The sequence below is a fragment of the Vidua chalybeata genome (assembly GCF_026979565.1).
Source record: "Vidua chalybeata isolate OUT-0048 chromosome 38 unlocalized genomic scaffold, bVidCha1 merged haplotype SUPER_38_unloc_1, whole genome shotgun sequence".
Classification (NCBI taxonomy): domain Eukaryota; kingdom Metazoa; phylum Chordata; class Aves; order Passeriformes; family Viduidae; genus Vidua; species Vidua chalybeata.
Window position 1 is genome coordinate 28,751 of NW_026530311.1, and position 20,991 is coordinate 49,741.

Below are 20,991 nucleotides of genomic sequence, written 5' to 3' on the forward strand. Positions count from 1 at the left end.
CGGGCACCATTTCGGGGCGGTTTGGGGCAGTTTTGGGTCCGAGCACCTGAGAGCCCCAAATTTGGGCCATTTTGGGGGAACTTGGGCAAAACCGAGGGCGGGGCGCCATCTTGGTCCCGATGACGTCATCAACGCCCGAACCGCGACGGTTCCAGGGGGTTTTGGGTCATTTCCGGGCGGTTTTGGGTTCGGTTCAAGGCGGGCGCCGCGACCGTGGCCTCGGTGACGTCATCAACACTATTTTGGGTCAGTTTGGGGAGGTTTTGGGTCAGCGTTTACCTGATTAAACGTGGGCGATTCCAGCTTGGCTTTGGTGACGTCATCAGCGCCAGCTCTGGGCGACTTTGAGCCAATTTCAGCCGATTTTGGGCCGATTTCAGGACGGTTTTGGCCCAACCCAACCCAATTCGACTTTGACTCATTCCAAGCCAATTTTGGGCCAAATTGAGCCAATTTGGGCCAAAACACGTCCAGTTATGAACAGACAAGGCCATCAAACTCAAACTTTGAGTGATTTTGATCCAATTTAAGCCAATTCTGGGACAATTTGAAGTTGGTTTTGGCCCAACCCAGCCCAATTCAATTTTGACTCTTTCCAAGCCAATTTTGGGCCAAATTTCACCAAAACCACATCCAGTTAAAAACAGACAACGCCACTGAGCTCCAACTTTGAGCGATTTGAGCCAATTCCAAGCCAATTTTGGGCTAAATTGAGCCAATTTGAGCCAAAACACGTCCAATTAAAATTGGACACCATCGAACTCCGATTTTGAACGAATTCAAGCCAATTTTGGGCCAAATTTCACCAAAACCACATCCAGTTAAAAACAGACAATGCCACTGAGCTCCAACTTTGAGCGATTTGAGCCAATTCCGAGCCAATTTTGGGCCAAATTTCACCAAAACACGTCCAATTAAAAACAGACAACGCCCTTGAGCTCCAACTTTGAGCGATTTTGAGCGGATTCAAGCCAATTTTGGGCCAAATTTCACCAAAACCACGTCCAGTTAAAAACAGACAACGCCCTTGAGCTCCAACTTCGAGCGATTTTGAGAGAATTCAAGCCAATTTTGGGCCAAACTTCACCAAAAGACATCCAGTTAAAAACAAACAACGCCACTGAGCTCCAACTTTGAGCGATTTGAGCCAATTCCAAGCCAATTTTGGGCCGAACCTCACCAAAACACGTCCAGTAAACGCCACCGGGCTCCAACCCCGAGCGGCCCCGGCCCAGTTCCCGCCCTAGACGGCGAGCAGGGCGGTGATGGGGCAGTGGTCGCTGCCCGGCACGGTGCTGCGGATCTTGCAGTCGCACAGCGCGCCCAGCAGCCGCCGCGACAGCACGGCGTAGTCGAGCCGCCAGCCCACGTTGCGGGCCCGCGCCCCGCCCAGGTAGGTCCAGAAGGTGAAGGCGCCGCGCGCCTCCGGGTACAGGTGGCGGAAGGAGTCGACGAAGCCGGCGGCCAGCAGGCGCGAGAAGCCCTCGCGCTCCTGCGGCGTGAAGCCGGCGCTGGCGCGGTTGGCGCGGGGGTGGCACAGGTCGATCTCGGCGTGCGCCACGTTGAGGTCGCCGCAGAGCAGCACGGGCTTGCGGGCGTCCAGGCGGCGCAGGAAGGCCAGGAAGGCGGCGTCGAAGCGCAGGCGCGGCTCCAGGCGCACCAGCCCGCGGCCGGCGTTGGGCACGTAGGCCGAGACCACGAAGAGCGAGGGGAACTCGGCCGTCACCACGCGGCCATCGACGTCGTGCTCGGGGTCGCCTGCGGCGGTGGGGAGGGGGGCGTGTGTGAGGGGGGAGGCACTGGGAGGCACTGGGAGGGACTGGGAGGGGACTGGGAATGGACTGGGAGGGACTGGGAGAGAGCTGGAGCGAATTGGGAGTGACTGGCAGCACCGGGAGGGACTGAGAGGGGGTTGGGAATGAACTGGGAGGGACTGGGAATGAACTGGGAGAGACTGGGAATGAACTGGGAGGGACTGGGAATGAACTGGGAGAGACTGGGAATGAACTGGGAGGGACTGGGAATGAACTGGGAGAGACTGGGAATGAACTGGGAGGGACTGGGAATGAACTGGGAGAGACTGGGAATGAACTGGGAGGGACTGGGAATGAACTGGGAGGGACTGGGAATGAACTGGGAGGGACTGGGAATGGACTGGGAGGGACTGGGAGAGAGCTGGAGCGAATTGGGAGTGACTGGCAGCACTGGGAGGGACTGGGAGAGGGTCAGGAATTAACTGGGAGGGACTGGGAGTGACTGGGAACCACCTGGGCCCATTCCTGGGCACTTTTTCGGGTGGATTTGGGGGCATTTCTGGGAGATTTCACGGGGATTTTGGGGCAGTTTTGGGATCGCACCAGGGCTCATTTCTGGGCACATTTTCAGGAGAATTTGAGGACATTTCACGGGGATTTTGGGGCAGTTTGGGGGTCGCACCTGGGCTGATTTCTGGGCCGGATTTCAGTAGAATTTGGGGACGTTTCAGGCTGATTTTGGGGCTGTTTGGGGGTCGTGCCTGGGCTGATTTCTGGCCAGGATTTCAAGTGGATTTCAGGGACATTTCTGGGAGATTCCAGGCCGATTTTGGGGCAGGATTTGGGGTTCCGCCCGAGCTGATCCCCGGGCACGCTTTCGGGCGGATTTCGGGGCGTTCCCGGCCGGTTTCGGGGCTCTCACCGATGCCGTAGGTGACGTTGAGCGGCTCGCTCCTGGCCAGCAGCCCCACGCCGCTGTAGCCCGGCCGGTCCTTGGCGCTGGACCAGAACTGGTGCGGCAGCCCCGGCAGCGCCCGGATCTCGGCGGGCACGGCCGACACCGCGCACTTGGTCTCCTGCAGGCACAGCACGTCCGGGGCCTCCTCCTGCACCCACTGCGGGGGGGACCCCCGGGAGAACCCCCGAGTTACACCGGGGAACCCCCAGAAACCGGCAGGGAGAACCCCCAAAAACCAGCAGGGAGAACCCCCAAATTATAACGGGGAACCCCCCAAAAACCGGCAGGGAGAACCCCCAAATTATAACGGGGAACCCCCCAAAACTGGCAGGGAGAACCCCCAAATTATAACAGGGAACCCCCCAAAACCGGCAGGGAGAACCCCCAAAAACCGGCAGGGAGAACCCCCAAGTTACACCGGGGAACCCCCAAATTACACCAGGGAACCCCCAAAACTGGCAGGGAGAACCCCCAAAAACCAGCAGGGAGAACCCCCAAGTTACACCGGGGAACCCCCAAAAACCAGCGGGGAGAACCCCCAGATTATAACGGGGAACCCCCAAAAACCGGCAGGGAGAACCCCCAAGTTACACCAGGGAACCCCCAAAATTACACCAGGGACCCAAGTTAGTTGCACCAGGGGAACCCCCACAATCAGGAGAACTCCCAAACTACACCTGGGAACCCCCAAAATTACACCGGAGGAACCCGAAAATTGGGAGAACCCCCAAATTACACCTGGGAACCCCAAAAATGGATGAGGGAACCCTCTGGAATTTATGGGTTTCCCCCTCCCTCCCTGCCAAATGTTTGGGGCCTCCCAAAAATTGATGGGACCCCACCACAGCCCCCCAAAACCTGGGGTTGGCCCCTCCCACCCCGCATAAGCCCCTCCCCCACACCACATAAACCCCTCCCCATCCCCACAACCCCCTCCCCCACCCCCTCAGGCCCCTCCCCCAGCTCGAGCCCCGCCCCTGCTCACCTGGGCCCCGCCCTTGCGCAGCCACGCCCGCAGCCCGTCCACGTTCCAGGAGCTCACCTTGAGCGTCCAGCGCCGCCCCTCGGGCGTGGCCTCGCGCGTGGGCGGGTCCTCGTAGGGTGGGGCCGGCGACGCCCGCGGCGCCTTGGCGGGGGCGGGGCCTGCGGCGGACGGGGTTACTGGGAGGGACTGGGAGGGAACTGGGATAAACTGGGAGGGGCTGGGAGGGAACTGGGGGGGATTGGAAGGGACTGGGATAAACTGGGAGGGGCTGGGAGGGAACTGGGGGGGATTGGAAGGGACTGGGAGGGACTGGGATAAACTGGGAGGGGATTGGGGGGGATTGAGGGGGACTGGGAGGGAACTGGGAGGAACTGGGGGGGATTGGGAGGGAACTGGGGGGGACTGGGGGGGATTGGGGGGGACTGGGGGTGATTGGGAGGGAACTGGGAAGAACTGGGGGGGACTGGGGGTGATTGGGGGGGACTGGGAGGGAACTGGGAAGAACTGGGGGGTACTGGGATGGACTGGGGGGGGATTGGGGGGGACTGGGAGTGATTGGGGGGGACTGGGAGGGAACTGGAGGGAGTTGGGGAGGGGTTACTGGGAGCACTGGGATATGCGTGGGACGATGGTCTGTACTGGTCCATACTGGTCCCTACTGGTTCCTACTGGTCCGTACTATCTATACTGGTTTATATTGGTCCCCGTTGGTCTGTACTGTTCATACTGGTCTGTACTGGTCCATACCGATCCGTACTGGTCCCTACTGGTCTATACCAATCCACACTGGTCCATACTGGTCCGTACTGGTCCGTACTGGTCTGTACTGGTCCATACTGCCCATACTGGTCCGTACTGGTCCATACCGTCCATACTGGTCCGTCTGTCCATACTGGTCCGTACTGGTCCCTACTGGTCTATTCCAATCAATCCCTACTGGTCTGTACTGCCCATACTGGTCCCTACTGGTCCATACTGGTCTATACCAATCCATACTGGCCCGTACTGGTCTGTACTGGTCTGTACTGTCCATACTGGTCTGTACTGGTCCATACTGGTCTATACCAATCCGTACTGGTCCGTACTGGTCCATACTGCCCACACTGGTCCGTACTGGTCCGTACTGGTCTGTACTGGTCTATACCAATCCATACTGGTCCGTACTGGTCCGTACTGGTCCGTACTGGTCTATACCAATCCATACTGGTTTCTACTGGTCCGTACTGGTCCGTACTGCCCACACTGGTCCATACTGGTCCGTACTGGTCTATACCAATCCACACTGGTCCGTACTGGTCCGTACTGGTCTATACCAATCCATACTGGTCCGTACTGGTCCGTAGTGGTCCGTACTGGTCTATACCAATCCATACTGGTCCGTATTGGTCCGTAGTGGTCCGTACTGGTCTATACCAATCCATACTGGTCCGTACTGGTCCGTACTGGTCTATACCAATCCATACTGGTTTATACTGGTCCGTACTGGTCCGTACTGGTCCATACTGGTCTATACCAATCCATACTGGTCCGTACTGGTCCGTACTGGTCACTCACCGGCCTCGTCCCCGCTGCCGCTCTCCTCCTTCTTCTTCCCGCGCTTCGGCATGGCGCTGGCCCCGCCCCCTCCGCCGCTGGCCCCGCCCCTCGGCCTTCAAGCCCCGCCCCTGCGGACGGGGGGGGGAGCGAGGCCGCCATCAGCGCGCGCGCGCCCCGCGGCCAATCAGAGCGCGCCGCGGCTTTGAGCCCCGCCTCCCCGCCGCGGCTCAGCCAATCGGAGCGCGCCTCCTCCACCTTCCCCCCCCCCCCCGCACGCTGCGGCGGCCAATCAGCGCCCGCCGCCGCCACGTGCGGCGCTGGGGGCAGGGCGAACGGGGGATGGAGCCGGGGGAAAAATCGGGACCGAACCGGGACCGAATCGGGGCCCCTCCGTCAAACCCTGCGGCTGTCAATCATCTCCCGCTGACCAATCAGCGCCCGCCGCTCTCCCGGTTAAACCCCTCCCCGCCCCCCCCGTCCAATCAGCTCCCGCCGTACCTCAGCCCGCGCGGACCAATCAGCGCCCGCCGTACCTCAGCCCGCGCTGCCCAATCAGCGCCCGCCGTACCTCAGCCCGCGCTGACCAATCAGCGCCCGCCGCTCTCCCGGTTAAACCCGCCCGCCCCCCCCCCCCCCCGTCCAATCAGCGCCCGCCGTACCTCAGCCCGCGGGGACCAATCAGCGCCCGCCGCTCTCCCGGTTAAACCCGCCCGCCCCCCCCCCCCCCCCGTCCAATCAGAGCCCGCCGTACCTCAGCCCGCGGGGACCAATCAGCGGCCGCGGCGGCGGCGCGCGGGACCAATCAGCGGCCGCGGAGGGCGCGCGGGGGTGGGGGGGGGCGGCGGCGGGAACGGCGCGAGCGGTTCCGAGCGCGCGGGAAAGCGTGAGGGGGAGCGGGGGGGCGTGGCCGGAACCGGAAACGCTCCGGAGGAGGGGAGGCGGACGGGAGGCGGAAGTGACGTAGCGGAGCGGCGGGAGAGGCACCGGGAGGAGGCGAAGCGGCGGCGGCGTGACGTCACTGGGGGGGCGGACACACCGGCGTGACGTCATGCCGACCGTGCTGGGCCTGGAGGGCTCCGCCAACAAGGTGGGGGCGGGGGTGGTGCGGGACGGCGCCGTCCTCAGCAACCGCCGCGCCACCTACGTCACGCCGCCGGGACACGGTGACGCCATTTCCCCCCCCCCCCCCCCCCCCCCGCCCCGTTCCCGGTGTGTCCCCCCCCCCCCCCGCCCGGTCCCCGCTGACCCCGCCGCTCCCCCCGCAGGGTTCGCGCCCGGCCCCACCGGGCGGCACCACCGGGCCGTGCTGCTGGGCCTGGTCCGGGCCGCGCTGCGCGAGGCGGGCGTGGAGCCCCGGGAGCTGGACGGCGTGGCCTTCACCAAGGGTGGGCACCGGGAGCGGGACCGGGACCGGGAACGGGAACGGGACCGGGAATGGGAATGGGCTGGACGGCGTGGCCTTCACCAAGGGTGGGCACCGGGACCGGGACCGGGAACGGGACCGGGAATGGGCTGGACGGCGTGGCCTTCACCAAGGGTGGGCACCGGGACCCGGCACGGGGACCCCCGGCGAGCCCTCAGAGCTGACAGAGAGCCCACAGACCCACAGAGACCCCACAGAAACCCCACAGACCCCACAGACCCCCCATAGATCCCCACAGACCCCATAGACCCCATAGATCCCCACAGACCCCACAGAGACCCCACAGAGACCCCACAGAGACCCCACAGACCCCCCATAGATCCCCACAGACCCCATAGAGACCCCACAGACCCACAGAGACCCCACAGACCCCATAGACCCCACACAGACCCCACAGACCCCACAGAGACCCCACAGACCCCACAGACCCCCCATAGATCCCCACAGACCCCACACAGACCCCACAGACCCCACAGAGACCCCACAGACCCCATAGACCCCACAGCGCTGATAGAGACCCCCAAAGACCCCCCCGAGACCCCACAGAGACCCCACAGAGAGCCCACAGACCCCATAGATCCCCATAGACCCCACAGATCTCCTCTACACCCCACAGGCCCTATAGACCCCCCCCATAGACCCCACAGACCTGGTATTGACCCCACAGACCCCACAGAGCTGATAGAGACCCCACAGACCCCCCCAGACCCCACAGAGCTGATAGAGACCCCACAGACCACCCCAGACCCCACAGAGCTGATAGAGACCCCCCAGACCCCCCCAGACCCCACAGAGCTGATAGAGACCCCCCAGACCCCCCCAGACCCCACAGAGCTGATAGAGACCCCACAGACCACCCCAGACCCCACAGATTTGTCTAGGCCGTGGACGGGACCATTATCAGGTGTCGGGAGGGGGGGATTGGGGTGTCCCGGGGTGGGTTTTGGGGTCTCTGGCCTCTCCCACTGACCCCGCGGGGGGGTTTAGGGGGGTTTTTGGGGGTCTCTGGCCGCTCCCACTGACCCCGCGGGGGGGTTTGGGGTGTTTTTGGGGGGTCTCTGGCCGCTCCCACTGACCCCGGGGGGGTTGAGGTGTTTTTGGGGGAGTTTTTGGGGGTCTCTGGCCGCTCCCACTGACCCCGGGGGGGGGTTTGGGGTGTTTTGGGGGTCTCTGGCCGCTCCCACTGACCCCGCCGGGGGGGTTCTGGGGCCAGGCCCGGGCATGGGCTCCCCCCTGGCGGTGGTGGCGGCCGTGGCGCGGACGCTGGCGCAGCTGTGGGGGCGCCCCCTGCTGGCCGTGAACCACTGCGTGGGGCACATCGAGATGGGCCGGCTGCTGGGCGCCGCCCCCGACCCGCTGGTGCTCTACGTCAGCGGCGGCAACACCCAGGTATCGCGATAGCCGCGACAGCGGGGCCGGGCGGGGCGGCGGCGGGGGGGGGGGAGGGGCGATATCGCGGGATATCGCGAGAGGAGAGCGGGGAATGGGCGATATCGCCGGGGGGAGGGGGAGGGGATGGGAGATATCGCGAGAGGAGAGCAGGGAATGGCCGATATCGCGGGATATCGCGAGAGGAGAGCGGGAAATGGGCGATATCGCCGGGGGGAGGGGGAGGGAATGGCCAATATCGCGAGATATCGCGCGATAGCAGCCGATATCGCGGGATATCGCGAGAGGAGGGGGAGGGAACGGCCAATATCGCGAGATATCGCGAGGAAGCGGCCGATATCGCGGGATATCACGCGGGAGCGGCCGATATCGCGACGTATCGCGAGCTATGGCGCGATAGCGGCCGCTGTCGCGATACGGCCCCGCAGGTGATCGCCTACGCCCGGCGCCGGTACCGGATCCTGGGCGAGACCCTGGACGTGGCCCTGGGCAACTGCATCGACCGCCTGGCCCGGCTGCTGCAGGTGGGCCCCGCCCCGGCCCCGCCCCGATGGACACGCCCCGATGGCCACGCCCACGCTGACCCCGCCCCTTTTCTCGCAGATCCCCAACGATCCCAGCCCCGGCTACAACGTGGAGCAGCTGGCCAAGAGGTGACCCCGGGGTGACCCCAAAGTGACCCCTAAAGTGACCCCAAACTGACCCCAGAGTGACTCCTAAAGTCACCCTGGAGTGACCCCAAAGTGACCCCAAAGTGACCCCAGAGTGACCTTAAAGTGACCCCAAAGTGACCCCTAAAGTGACCCCAAACTGATCCCTAAAGTCACCCTGGAGTGACCCCAAAGTGTCCCCAGAGTGACCCCTAAAGTGACCCTGGAGTGACCCCAAAGTGACCCCAAAGCTGACCCCAAACATGATCCCAAAATCCCAGATCTGACCCCAAATCCTGGATCTGACCCCAGATCCCGGATCTGACCCCAAACTGACCCAAAATCCCCAGATCTGACCCCAGAATCCCAGATCTGAGCCCAGAATCCCCAGATCTGATCCCAAATCCCAGATCTGATCCCAAATCCCCGGATCTGACCCCAAACTGACCCAAAATCCCCAGATCTGACCCCAGAATCCCAGATCTGAGCCCAGAATCCCCAGATCTGATCCCAAATCCCAGATCTGATCCCAAATCCCCGGATCTGACCCCAAACTGACCCAAAATCCCCAGATCTGACCCCAGAATCCCAGATCTGAGCCCAGAATCCCCGGATCTGATCCCAAATCCCAGATCTGACCCCAAATCCCCGATCTGACCCCAAACCTGACCCCAAATCCCAGATCTGACCCCAAATCCCAGATCTGACCCTGAACTGACCGCAAATCCTGGATCTGACCCCAAATCCTGGATCTGACCCCAAATCCCGGATCTGACCCCAGATCCCGGATCTGACCCCGAACTGACCCGAAATCCCCGGATTTTACCCCAAACCCGCCCAGGGGCCGCCGCCTGCTCCCGCTGCCCTACGTGGTCAAGGGCCTCGACGTCTCCTTCTCGGGGCTGCTGTCCCACCTGCAGGTACCCCAAAACCCTGCGGGGACCCCAAAATCCCTGAGGGACCCCAAAACCCTGCGGGGACCCCAAAAATCCTACAGAGACCCCAAAATCCCTGAGGGACCCCAAAACCCCACAGAGACCCCAAAATCCTACAGGGACCCCAAAATCCATCCAGGGGACCCCAAAATCCACCGTCGGGATCACAAAATCCCCCAATCCCAAATCCCAAAATCCATTCAGGGGATCCCAAACCCCACATCTCAAACCCAAAATCCCCAATCCCCAAATCTCAAACCCCAAATCGCAAATCCCCAAACCCCAAATTCCCAAATCCCCAAATCCCCAAACCCCAAATCCCCAAACCCCAAATCCCCAAATCCCAAACCCCAAATCTCCAAATCCCAAACCCCAAATCCCCAATCCCAAATCCCCAATCCCCAAATCCCAAATCCCCAAACCCCAAATCCCCAAATCCCCAAACCCCCAAATCCCCAAATCCCAAATCCCCAAACCCCAAATTCCCAAATCCCCAAATCCCAAACCCCAAATCCCAAATCCCCAAATCCCAAACCCCAAATCTCAAACCCAAAATCCCCAAACCCAAAATCCCCAAATCCCAAATCCCCAAATCCCAAACCCCAAATCTCAAACCCAAAATCCCCAAACCCCAAATCCCCCAGGCCGTGACCCCGAAGCTGTTGGAGTCGGGGGAGGCGACCCCGGAGGATCTCTGCTTCTCCCTGCAGGTTAATTAGCGCGTTAATTGGGGTTAATTACCTTAATTGGGGTTTGGGGGCATTAATTAGGGTTTGGGGAATGTTAATTGGGGTTTGGGGGGTTAATTGGGGCTTGGGGGTCTTAATTTGGGGTGGGGCTAATTGGGGATTATTAATTAGGGGTGGGGTTATTTGGGATTGTTAATTAGGGGTGGGGTTAATCAGCATTCATTAATCAGGAATGGGGTTAATTAGGGGTTATTAATTAGGGTTAATTGGGGCAGGAGACGGCCTTGGCGGCGCTGGCCGAGGTTTAATCGGGGTTCATTAATTAGGGGCGGGGTTAATTATTGATTATTAATTAGGGGTGGGTTTAATAGGGGTTCATTAATCAGGGCGGGGTTAATTAGCGGGTGTTAATTAGGGTTAATTGGGGCAGGAGACGGCGTTCGCGGCGCTGGCCGAGGTCACCGAGCGGGCGCTGGCGCTGACCCGGGCCCGGCACCTGCTGCTCGTGGGGGGCGTGGCCTGTGAGTGGGCGGGGCCTCACCTGGGGGGCGGGGGGGGTCTCACCTGGGTGGGTGGGGTCACACCTGGGGTGGGCGTGGTCACACCTGGGGTCACACCTGGGATGGGTGTGGTCACACCTGGGGTGGGCGTGGTCACACCTGGAGGTGGGGTCACACCTGCGGTGGGTGTGGTCACACCGGGAGGGGCGGGGCCATGCAGGGCGGGGCAGGGGCAGATGGGCGGTGTCAAAGAGGGGCGTGGCCCCCCCCCGCTGTGGGCAGGGGAGGAGCCAGGGGCTCGGCCCCGCCCACAGCCCCGCCCACACCTCACCTTGTCCAGGTAACCACCGGCTGCAGGAAATGCTGCGGACCATGTGCCGCGCCCGGGGGGCGGAGCTCTGCCCCATCGACGACAGGTGAGGGCGTGGCTTGTCCCGGGAAGGCGTGGCCCGTCCCTGTGGGGCGGGGCACGCCTGCGGGGACGCGCCCGTGACCTTTGACCCCCCCAGGTACTGCGTCGACAACGGCGCCATGATCGCCCAGGCCGGCTGGGAGATGCTGAGGGCGGGGCAGGTGACGGAGCTCAGCCAATCGGGGATCACGCAGAGGTCAGGGGGGCGTGGCCGCCTGGGCGGGGCCGGGTGGGCGTTGCCCGCCCTCTGACCTTTGACCTCTGGCTGCGCCAGGTACCGGACGGATGAGGTGGAGGTGACCTGGAGGGATTGAGGTGACCACGCCCTTAAGAGGCCACGCCCCAAGTGGCCACACCCACTTAATAAAAGGCTCCCCACCCCCCCATCTTCTGGCCACGCCTCTTTATTTGTGGATTGGGCCATTCAACGGGTGACCCCGCCCCTCTGGAGAGGACCAATCAGCTTCGGGCACTCCTTGTCAATCATTGGTGGAGCCCTGTGCGATCCCTGTCAATCAACTGCTACAAGCCACGCCCCTTCTATTGGGTTGCATGGCTGTCTTCTCTGTCAATCAAGCGCTGCAAGCCACGCCCCACTGCCAATCATCAGCGATAGGCGACGCCCCTGCATCGCCTGCGTAATCGAGCCCCTCTCCTGCCCAGCGGCCAATAGGATTGTGGTGCGGTGAGCCGCCGGCCAATAGGAGCGCGGCGGGGGCGTGGCTTTGCTGAGGGGGGCGGCTGGCGAGCGCGGGGGCGGCTCAGTCTGCGAGGGGTCGGCGGAGCGGGAGGAGGTACGTATGGGGAAATGGCGGCTGTGGGGGCACGGGGATCTGCGTGCGTCTATTCCTATCGCGACATGGCGCTCGATCGCGATCCCGACCCGCGTTCCCCCCGTCGCCGCCAGCTGCGGGCGCTCGGGGTTTTAGCGGCGTCGCAGAGCAGCGGCGGCTCCTTCTTCACCCGGCGGGGCAGAGGCGGCCTCGGGGCTCCGCCGGATTTCGGGGGGTCGCACAAACGCTCCGGGACGCGCCCGGGAGGGCTCCTCGGGAAGGCTCCGGCGGTCCTCGTTCCGTCCCCGTTCCATCCCGGTCCCATCCCGGTTCCGTCCCCGTTCCATCCCGGTCCCTCTCGTTTCCGTCCCGGTTCCGTCCCTCTCTCTGACTCCACTTCTCTTCCCCTCAGGCGGAGCCGCCGGCGGGAAGCGCCTCTCGAAGAATCTCCACTGTGTACTTCGCTTTGCTTTTTTTTTTTTTTTTTTTGTGTTTGTTTGTTTGTTTTTTAACTTAAAACTTTTAACTTTTTGTACCTTTTAAAATCTGAACTTTTCTGCTTATTAACCTGAAGATCCCTGACTCATTTTCCCTCACGATTTGCCCCCGCCACGCTCCCCTTCAGCTCAGATTGAATCTAATTTGTTGTATTTTAATGCGAATTCTGCGGCCGATTTGGGGCGTTTTTCGTTAATTTGCAACTTTCGGCAGAACCTTTGAACTCTTCTACCTTTGTTGGAATCGTTTTTCCCCTCAGGAACGAGCCGCGTGCAGGAGACGGCGCCCGAGGATCTCGGAGCGATAAAAAGGACAGTTTTAAACCTTTAATTTGCATTTTTTTAATCAGGTTTCCGCTTCAAAGAACTGTTTTCACATATTCAATTATTAGTTCGATTTTTTAAATGAGTTTTTTACCAAATTTGAGGGGGTTTTGCCTCAGGGTTCCACCCTCAGGATTTGCCCCCCCCCGCCCACGTGTTCTTCCTCCCCTTTAAAGTTACCTGAACATAAAATACATTAAAATAAAAAACTATAAAACCTTCTTGACGAGGTTTACCTCCTAATTATTGCTTTTAATCGGTTTTACACTTTCCCTCCCCCCGCCTTGTTTCCTTTTTTCCCCATCTTTCCCTGTCCGCGACGGGAAAATGCGCCACCAAAAAGTCTGATTTTATCCCTCTGTTCTCTGTTTTTAGTTTTCGCTTTCCTACCTTCCGACCTTTCCAGGGAGGTTTTGGGCTTTTAATTTCAATTTTCTATTTTGCCGGGGTTGGGGTATTTTTCCAGTTGAAATGTTATTAATACGTTTATTTTCTTGACCGCTAGAATAATCCCTGTTTCACTGCGGAATAGAGCTAAAAGTTACTTATTTAAATGTTTTTAAAATAAAAACGCGGCCCCTTTGGGGCCGATCCTTACCGTGAGGAATGCACCGCGAGGGGAAAGCTAAAAGTTATTGATTTAAATGTTTTTTTAATGTAAAAAATATTTAAATGTTTTTAAAATAAAAATGCGGCTCCTTGGTGCCGATCCTTACCGTGAGGGTGAGGGGAAAGCTAAAAATTCCTTATTTAAATGTTCTTAAAATAAAAATGCAGTCCCATGGTGCCTATTTGAACCGTGCTGAAAGCAGCGCGAGTTTTGTGAGGGGAAATCTAAGAGTTATTTATTTAAATGTGTTTTATATGAAAATTATTTAAATGTTTTTTAAATAAAAACGCGGCCCCTTGGTGCCGATCCTTACCGTGAGGGGCCGGGAGAGGGGCGGGGCCAAAAAGCGGCGGGAAGATGGAGGGGCGGGGCCATACCTAAAAAGGAAACGTGGCCCCTCCCTCGAGGGGTGGAGTTTACCCTTAAATGGCATCGGGGGCGTGGCGTCGCCTTAAAAGGGCAGGGAGGGGCGGGGCTGTGGCTCCCGTTGCGGGAGGCGGGCGGGGGCAGCCATTTCCCGCGCGCGGCCGCCGCCGGAAGAGACGGCCGGAAGCGGCGGAAGTGGGCGTGGCCCGGCGCTGTCATGGCGGCGCCCGGGGAGGAGGAGGCGGCGGCGGAGGGCGGCGGCGGGGGGGGGGAAGGGGGCGACGAGGAGGCGCTGAGGCGGCTGGAGGTGGGGGGAGGGGCGGGGGGCACCCCCCCGGTGGGGGGAGGGGCGGGGAGGGACCCCCCGGGGATGCTTTGGGGGGGCGGGACCCTCCTGAGGGGGGGAGGGGCTCCGTGAGGGGGGTGGGGGAGGGGAATTTGGGGGGTTCGGGGCCCTCGCGGGGTCGGGGCCGTTTGGGGGGAGGTTTTGGTTTTGTTTTTTTTTTTTTCCAGGGGTTTTAGGGTGATTTCGGGTGATTTTGGGATCTTTTTCAACGGTTTTGCGTTGCTTTGGGTTATTCTGGGTGATTTTTCTGTGATTTTTCTGTGATTTTGGGGTGATTTTGGGTTACTGTCGATGAATTTGGGTCATTCCGGGCCGATCCATGCTGGTCTCGGGGTGACTGTGGGTCGTTTTTCGGGAATTTTGGGTTATTTTGGGTCATTTTTCATGATTTTGGCTCATTCTGGGCTATTTCAGGTTATCCTCCAGGGATTTTGAGTCATTTTTCTGTGATTTTGGGTGGTTTTGGGCTATTCCAGGGATTTTGGTTGATTTTGAGCTATTCCAGGGATTTTGGGTGATTTTGGGCTATTCCAGGTTGTGCTCCCGGGGTTTTGGGTCATTTTTCGGTGATTTTGGGTCATTCTGGGCTATTCCAGGCTGTGCTCCCGGGGTTTTGGGTCATTTTTCGGTGATTTTGGCCCATTTTGGGCTATTCCAGGTTGTGCTCCTGGAGTTTTGGGTCATTTTTCTGTGATTTTGGGTCATTCCGGGCTATTCCAGGCTGTGCGCCCGGGGTTTTGGGTCGTTTTTCTGTGATTTTGGGCTATTCCAGGCTGTGCGCCCGGGGTTTTGGGTCGTTTTTCTGTGATTTTGGGCTATTCCAGGCTGTGCTCCCGGGGTTTTGGGTCGTTTTTCGGTGGTTTTGGGCTATTCCAGGCTGTGCTCCCGGGGTTTTGGGTCGTTTTTCGGTGGTTTTGGGCTATTCCAGGCTGTGCTCCCGGGGTTTTGGGTCGTTTTTCGGTGGTTTTGGGCTATTCCAGGCTGTGCTCCCGGGGTTTTGGGTCGTTTTTCGGTGGTTTTGGGCTATTCCAGGCTGTGCTCCCGGGGTTTTGGGTTGTTTTTCGGTGCTTTTGGCCCATTTTGGGCCGGTCTGGGCTGATTTGGTGTCTCTCCCTTGTCCCCTCCCCCAGGCCCTGGTGACGCAGCTCTATCGCTTCCGGGACGCGCTGCCCGCCCGCGGCCCCGCCCACGGCCCCGCCCACGGCCCCGATGGCCCCGCCCACGACCCCGCCCGTGACCCCGCCCGTGACCCCGCTGGTGACCCCGCCGGTGACCCCGGTGACGCCCTGGTGGCCGAGATGGAGCGCACGCTGCGCCTGATGGAGCAGATCCAGGGTGAGGGCGTGGCAGGGCGTGGCAGGGCGTGGCCAGGGGCTGATGGAGCAGATCCAGGGTGAGGGCGTGGCTGGGCGTGGCCAGGGGCTGATGGAGCAGATCCAGGGTGAGGGCGTGGCCGGGCGTGGCCAGGGCGTGGCCAGGGCCTGATGGAGCAGATCCAGGGTGAGGGCGTGGCCGGGCGTGGCTGGGGGTGGGTGGAGCAGATCCAGGGTGGGGCAGGGCGTGGTCAGGGCGTGGCTGGGGGTGGGTGGAGCAGATCCAGGGTGAGGGCGTGGCTGGGCGTGGCAGGGTGTGGCTGGTGAGCCTGATGGAGCAGATCCAGGGTGAGGGCGTGGCCAGGGCGTGGCAGGGTGTGGCTGGTGGGCCTGATGGAGCATATCCAGGGTGAGGGCGTGGCAGGGCGTGACCGGGGCGTGTCCCCCTTTGCCCCGCCCCCCGCCGACGCCCCGCCCTCCCCCCCGCAGTGTCCCCCGAGGGGCGTGGCCGGGCGCTGGTGCTGCGGGCGCGGGCGCTGGGCGTGGCCCCCGAGGCGGGCGGGGCGCGGGCGGAGCAGGCGCTGGGCCACGCCCTGAAGCTGGACCCCGCCCTGGGCGTGGCCTGGCGGCAGCTGGGCGAGCAGCGCTGGCGCCGCGGCGACCTCCGGGGCGCCCGCGAGGCCTTCGGGGGCGCCCTGCAGCAGGTGGGGGCGGGGCCGGGGGTCCCTGGGGGGGATTTGGGGTCACTGGGGGGATTTGGGGTCCCTGGGGGGGATTTGGGGGGGATTTGGGGGGGATTTGGGGGCATTTTGGGGTAATTTGGGGCCACTGGGGGGGATTTTGGGGTCCCTGAGTGCTGTCCCCTCCGCAGGGCGAGGACCCCGAGGCGCGCCGCCTGCTCTCCATGGGGGGTTTTTGGGTGGATTTTGGGTGGTTTTGGGTGGTTTTGGGTGTTTTTCGGTGTTTTTGGGGTATTTCTGGGTGTTTTTTGGGTTATTTTGGGTGGATTTTGGGTGTTTTTGGGGTCCCTGAGCGCTGTCCCCTCCGCAGGGCGAGGACCCCGAGGCGCGCCGCCTGCTCTCCATGGGGGGTTTTTGGGTGGATTTTGGGTGGTTTTGGGTGGTTTTGGGTGTTTTTCGGTGTTTTTGGGGTATTTCTGGGTGTTTTTTGGGTTATTTTGGGGTATTTTTGGGTGTTTTTGGGGTCCCTGAGCGCTGTCCCCTCCGCAGGGCGAGGACCCCGAGGCGCGCCGCCTGCTCTCCATGGCCCTGCGCGCGCAGGGGGCGGGGCCGGGCCCGCGGGGGGAGGGGCCCGGCGCCGGGGGGGCGGGCCCGGGCCCGGGGGGCGGGGCCCTGCGCGAGAGCCTGGCGCAGGCGGAGGCGGCCGTCAGGTGCGACCCGCGGGACGGCCGCTCCTGGTGTGAGTGCACCTGGGGACTCGGGCGGGGCTCGGGCGGGGCGGGGCGGGGCTGGGTGGGGTTCAGGTGGGTGTGGGAGGGGCTCAGGTGGGTGTGGGAGGGGCCCAGGTGTTTGTGGGAGGGGCTCAGGTGTGCCCAGGTGGGTGTGGGAGGGGCTCAGGTGTGTGTGGGAGGGGCTCAGGTGTGTGTGGGAGGGGCCCAGGTGTGAGTGGGAGGGGACCAGGTGTGCTCAGGTGTGCTCAGGTGTGTGTGGGAGGGGCCCAGGTGTGCCGAGGTGTGCTCAGGTGTGCTCAGGTGTGTGTGGGAGGGGCTCAGGTGTGTGTGGGAGGGGCCCAGGTGTGTGTGGGAAGGGCTCAGGTGTGTGTGGGAGGGGCCCAGGTGTGTGTGGGAGGGGCTCAGGTGTGCCCAGGTGTGCTCAGGTGTGCCCAGGTGTGTGTGGGAGGGGCCCAGGTGTGTGTGGGAGGGGCCCAGGTGTGTGTGGGAGGGGCCCAGGTGTGTTGCCCAGGTGTGTTTCCCAGGTGTGCCCCTCCCCCGCAGACGTGCTGGGCAACGCCCACGTCTCGCTGTTCTTCGCGGGGGGGCAGAGCCCCGGCAGCGCCCGGCGCGCGCTCGCGGCCTACGCCCAGGCGGTGAGGGGCGGGGCCAACGGGGGCGGGGCCAACGGGGAGGGGTGGGGCCAAAGGCGGGGACACACCCTATTGGTCAGCCCCGCGCTTGGGAGGGGCTCTGTGGGCGTGGCCGCGCGGTTGGGTGGAGCTGCGGGCGTGGTTCGTACATGGGGGTGTGGTTATGCTAATGAACCAGGGTGGGGGCGTGGCCAGACCATAGAAGGCAATGCGGCACTTCCGTGCCAGCAGGGGGCGCTGGAGAGTTGGGGGTGTGGCCACGCTGATGGGCGTGGCCACGCCATATAAGGCACTGCTGTTGCCAGGGGGCGTGGCCACGCCATATAAGGCACTGCCGTTGCCAGGGGCGTGGCCACGCCATATAAGGCACTGTGGTTGCCAGGGGGCGTGGCCACGCCATATAAGGCACTGCCGTTGCCAGGGGCGTGGCCACGCCATATAAGGCACTGTGGTTGCCAGGGGGCGTGGCCACGCCATATAAGGCAGTTTTTTTTGCCAATAGCGGGCGCTGCAGAACTTGGGCGGGGCACGGGTGTGGCCACGAGGGGCGTGGCCACTCCATATAAGGAAACTGCGGTGTCCCCGCCCCGGGGAAGGTCCCTGGCCCCGCCCCCAGCGTCCCCTCCCCCCTCCAGGAGCGCGTGGACCCCGCGGCCGCCGCTGACCCCGACCTGCACCTGAACCGCGCCACGGTGAGCGGGGCGGGGCCGGGGGCGTGGCCGGGAGGGCAGGTGTCTCAGGTGTGCTCGGGTGTGCTCAGGTGTGTCTCAGGTGCGTGTCAGGTGTGTCCAGGTATGTGCTCAGGTGTGTTCAGGTGTGTCCAGGTGTACGCAAGTGTGTCCAGGTGTGTGCCCAGGAGTGTCTTAGGTGTGTTCAGGTGTGCACCCAGGTGTCTCAGGTGTGTCTCAGGTGTGCCCAGGTGTGTCTCAGGTTTACCCAAATGTGTCCAAGTGTGTCTCAGGTGTGCCCAGGTGTGTCTCAAGTGTGCCCAGGTGTGTGCCCAGGTGTGCCCAGGTGTCTCAGGTGTGTTCAGTTGTGTGCCCGGTGTGTGCTCAGGTGTGTGCTCAGGTGTGTGCCCAGGTGTGTGCCCAGGTGTGTGCCCAGGTGTGCCCGGTGTGTGCCCAGGTGTGTCTCAGGTGTCCCCAGGTGTATCCCCAGGTGTGCCCAGGTGTCCCCAGGTGTATCCCCAAGTGTGCCCAGGTGTGTGCCCAGGTGTGTCTCAGGTGTGCCCAGGTGTGTGCCCGGGTGTGGCCAGTTGCCCGGGGGGCGGGGCCAGTGCCAGCTGACCAATCGTGGCCCCCCGCAGCTGCTGCAGTTCCTGGAGCGGTTCCAGGGGGCGCTGGAGGGGCTGAGCCGCGCGGCCGAGCTGGCGCCGGGCTGGGACGAGCCCCGGCGGCGGCACCGCGGCCTGCTCGACTTCCTGAGCCGGCTGTGCGCGCTGCTGGAGAGCAGGGTACAGACTGGGATGGACTGGGAGGGACTGGGAACAGACTGGGATGGACTGGGATAGACTGGGATAGACTGGGACCAAACTGGGACAGGCTGGGACGAGCCCCGGCGGCGGCACCGCGGCCTGCTCGACTTCCTGAGCCGGCTGTGCGCGCTGCTGGAGAGCAGGGTACAGACTGGGATGGACTGGGAGTGACTGGGAACAGACTGGGAGTGACTGGGATAGACTGGGACCAAACTGGGAGGAACTGGGAGGGGATTGGGGAGGGACTGGTATGGACTGGGAGTGACTGGGACAGACTGGGAGTGACTGGGACAGACTGGGAGGGGATTGGGGAGGGACTGGTATGGACTGGGAGTGACTGGGACAGACTGGGGGGGCCTGGGAGGGAACTGGGAGGGGACTGGGGGGGACTGGGAGGGACTGGGGATGAACTGGGATCAAACTGCGAGTGACTGGGACAGACTGGGAGGGACTGGGAGGAAACTGGGAGAAACTGGGGGGGACTGGGAGGGAACTGGGGGGGACTGGGAGGAACTGGGGGGGACTGGGCGGGTGCGGAAGGCACGGGGCCGAACTGGGCGCGGTGGGCGTGTCCCCCTAACCCCGCCCCCGGCCCCGCCCCCAGGGGAAGCTGCGCGGGAAGCGGCGCCGGGGCGTGGCCGGGCCGGTGCCCCTCCCCCTGCTGGGCCCGCTGGGCGGGGCCGGGGGGCCACGCCCCTCCCCCATCGCGGCGCTGCGGCCCGGGCCCAACCCCCAGCGCGTGGTGCTGGGCAGGGTCCTGTTCAGCCTGGCCCCGCCCGGGGGCGTGCCCTAGTGAGCCGGCATACTGGGGGGACTGGGGGGGACTGGGATGGGAGTGGGGGGGACTGGAGAGGGACTGGGGGGGACTGGGGGGGACTGGGATGGGAGTGGAGAGTGACTGGAGAAGGGATTGGGTGATACTGGGGGATACTGGGAGGGACTGGGAGGGGATTGGAGAGGGACTGGGGGGACTGGGGAGGGACTGGAGAGGGACTGGGGGCGACTGGGAGGGAACTGGGAGGGACTGGGATGGGATTGGGAGGGACTGGGGGGGACTGGGAGGGACTGGGAGGAATTGGAGAGGGACTGGGGGCGACTGGGAGGGACTGGGAGGGAACTGGGAGGGGATTGGGGGGGACTGGGATGAACTGGGGGATACTGGGGGGAGCTGGGAGGGATTGGGATAGAAGTGGGGAGACTGGGAGGTGATTGGGAGGGAACTGGGCAGACTGGGGGATACTGGGAGGGGATTGGGAAGGAACTGGGACGGACTGGGTTTAACTGGGGGGGACTGGGGGGGGCTGGTGGGAGGTGGGCGGCTGCGGGCGGGGCATGCTGTGACCCCGCCCCCCCGTGACGTCACGCAGCACGGTGGGGCTGCAGGACGGGGGCGGGGCCGTGGCCGCGGTCACCGTGTACAACGCCACGCCCACCTGGGGCGTGACCGTGGGCGACGCCCTGGGCGTGGCCGAGCCCGAGCTGAGCCAGCACCTGCACCAGCACCAGGGACAGGTGAGGGCGGCCGCACTGGTCCTTACTGGTTTGGGCTGGTCTGTACCAGTCCATACTGGTTTATACTGGTCCGTACTGGTTTATACTGGTCCGTACTGGTTTATACTGGTCTGTACCAGTCCAAACCAGTCCAAACTGGTCCATACTGGTTCCCCCAGACCTTCTCCTTCCTGGGGCTCCGCGTCTCCTCCCCGCTCTCCCTCGTGGTCAACGGGCGCCGCCCCCCCGGCTCCGCCCTGGCCCCGCCCCGCCTGGCGCTGTCCAATCCCAGCGCGCCGCCGCCGCCGCAGGAGGCCACGCCCCCCGCCGCGCGCTGACCACGCCCACCCCGCCCCGGGGGCGGCGGGGGGAGGGGCCGGGGCGGATTCGGGGCAATAAACGGAAATTTTGGGAAAGAAACGGAGGCTCGGGGTCGTGACCTCGGCGGGGGCGGGGCCGCCATCTTGGATCGTGACACGCAGAGGCCGCCATCTTGGGGTGCCCTATGGGGGCAGCCATATTG

At 62.8% G+C, this 20,991-nt stretch overlaps 3 protein-coding genes and 1 long non-coding RNA gene across 8 annotated transcripts; 3 read left to right on the plus strand and 1 right to left on the minus strand.

Moving 5' to 3' along the window:
* Positions 1–6: 6 nt before the first annotated feature.
* Positions 7–6,090, minus strand: APEX1 (apurinic/apyrimidinic endodeoxyribonuclease 1). Of its 4 annotated transcripts, none has more exons than XM_053933288.1 (5): positions 5,985–6,090; positions 5,252–5,361; positions 3,755–3,855; positions 2,677–2,869; positions 7–1,758 (listed from the first exon to the last, which is right to left on the minus strand). In XM_053933288.1, the coding sequence occupies exons 2-5, from the start codon at positions 5,301–5,303 to the stop codon at positions 1,244–1,246; spliced, it is 861 nt and encodes a 286-aa protein (XP_053789263.1). In that variant the 5' UTR covers positions 5,304–5,361; positions 5,985–6,090; the 3' UTR covers positions 7–1,243. The 4 variants fall into 4 exon arrangements, with proteins under 4 accessions (XP_053789263.1, XP_053789260.1, XP_053789261.1 ...); XM_053933285.1 differs by having other exon boundaries at positions 3,698–3,855; positions 5,985–6,088; XM_053933286.1 differs by lacking the exon at positions 5,985–6,090 and adding an exon at positions 5,893–5,917 and having other exon boundaries at positions 3,698–3,855.
* Positions 6,091–6,192: 102 nt separating this feature from the next.
* OSGEP (O-sialoglycoprotein endopeptidase) lies at positions 6,193–11,617 on the plus strand. Of its 2 annotated transcripts, XM_053933276.1 has the most exons (11): positions 6,193–6,396; positions 6,499–6,618; positions 7,870–8,045; positions 8,474–8,569; positions 8,649–8,698; positions 9,537–9,615; positions 10,275–10,340; positions 10,750–10,840; positions 11,160–11,235; positions 11,329–11,427; positions 11,506–11,617. In XM_053933276.1, the coding sequence occupies exons 1-11, from the start codon at positions 6,282–6,284 to the stop codon at positions 11,543–11,545; spliced, it is 1,008 nt and encodes a 335-aa protein (XP_053789251.1). In that variant the 5' UTR covers positions 6,193–6,281; the 3' UTR covers positions 11,546–11,617. The 2 variants fall into 2 exon arrangements, with proteins under 2 accessions (XP_053789251.1, XP_053789252.1); XM_053933277.1 differs by lacking the exons at positions 6,193–6,396; positions 6,499–6,618 and adding an exon at positions 6,638–6,770.
* Positions 11,618–11,991: 374 nt separating this feature from the next.
* On the plus strand, positions 11,992–13,046 carry LOC128782806 (uncharacterized). Its single transcript, XR_008428893.1, has 2 exons — positions 11,992–12,025; positions 12,417–13,046. It is a non-coding gene; the product is annotated as an uncharacterized LOC128782806 (long non-coding RNA).
* A 972-nt stretch (positions 13,047–14,018) lies between these two features.
* Positions 14,019–20,888, plus strand: TTC5 (tetratricopeptide repeat domain 5). Its single transcript, XM_053933267.1, has 10 exons — positions 14,019–14,108; positions 15,278–15,482; positions 15,950–16,164; positions 16,690–16,879; positions 17,415–17,506; positions 18,139–18,195; positions 18,810–18,956; positions 19,582–19,769; positions 20,345–20,489; positions 20,648–20,888. The coding sequence occupies exons 1-10, from the start codon at positions 14,019–14,021 to the stop codon at positions 20,804–20,806; spliced, it is 1,488 nt and encodes a 495-aa protein (XP_053789242.1). The 3' UTR covers positions 20,807–20,888.
* The last annotated feature ends 103 nt before the right edge of the window (positions 20,889–20,991 follow it).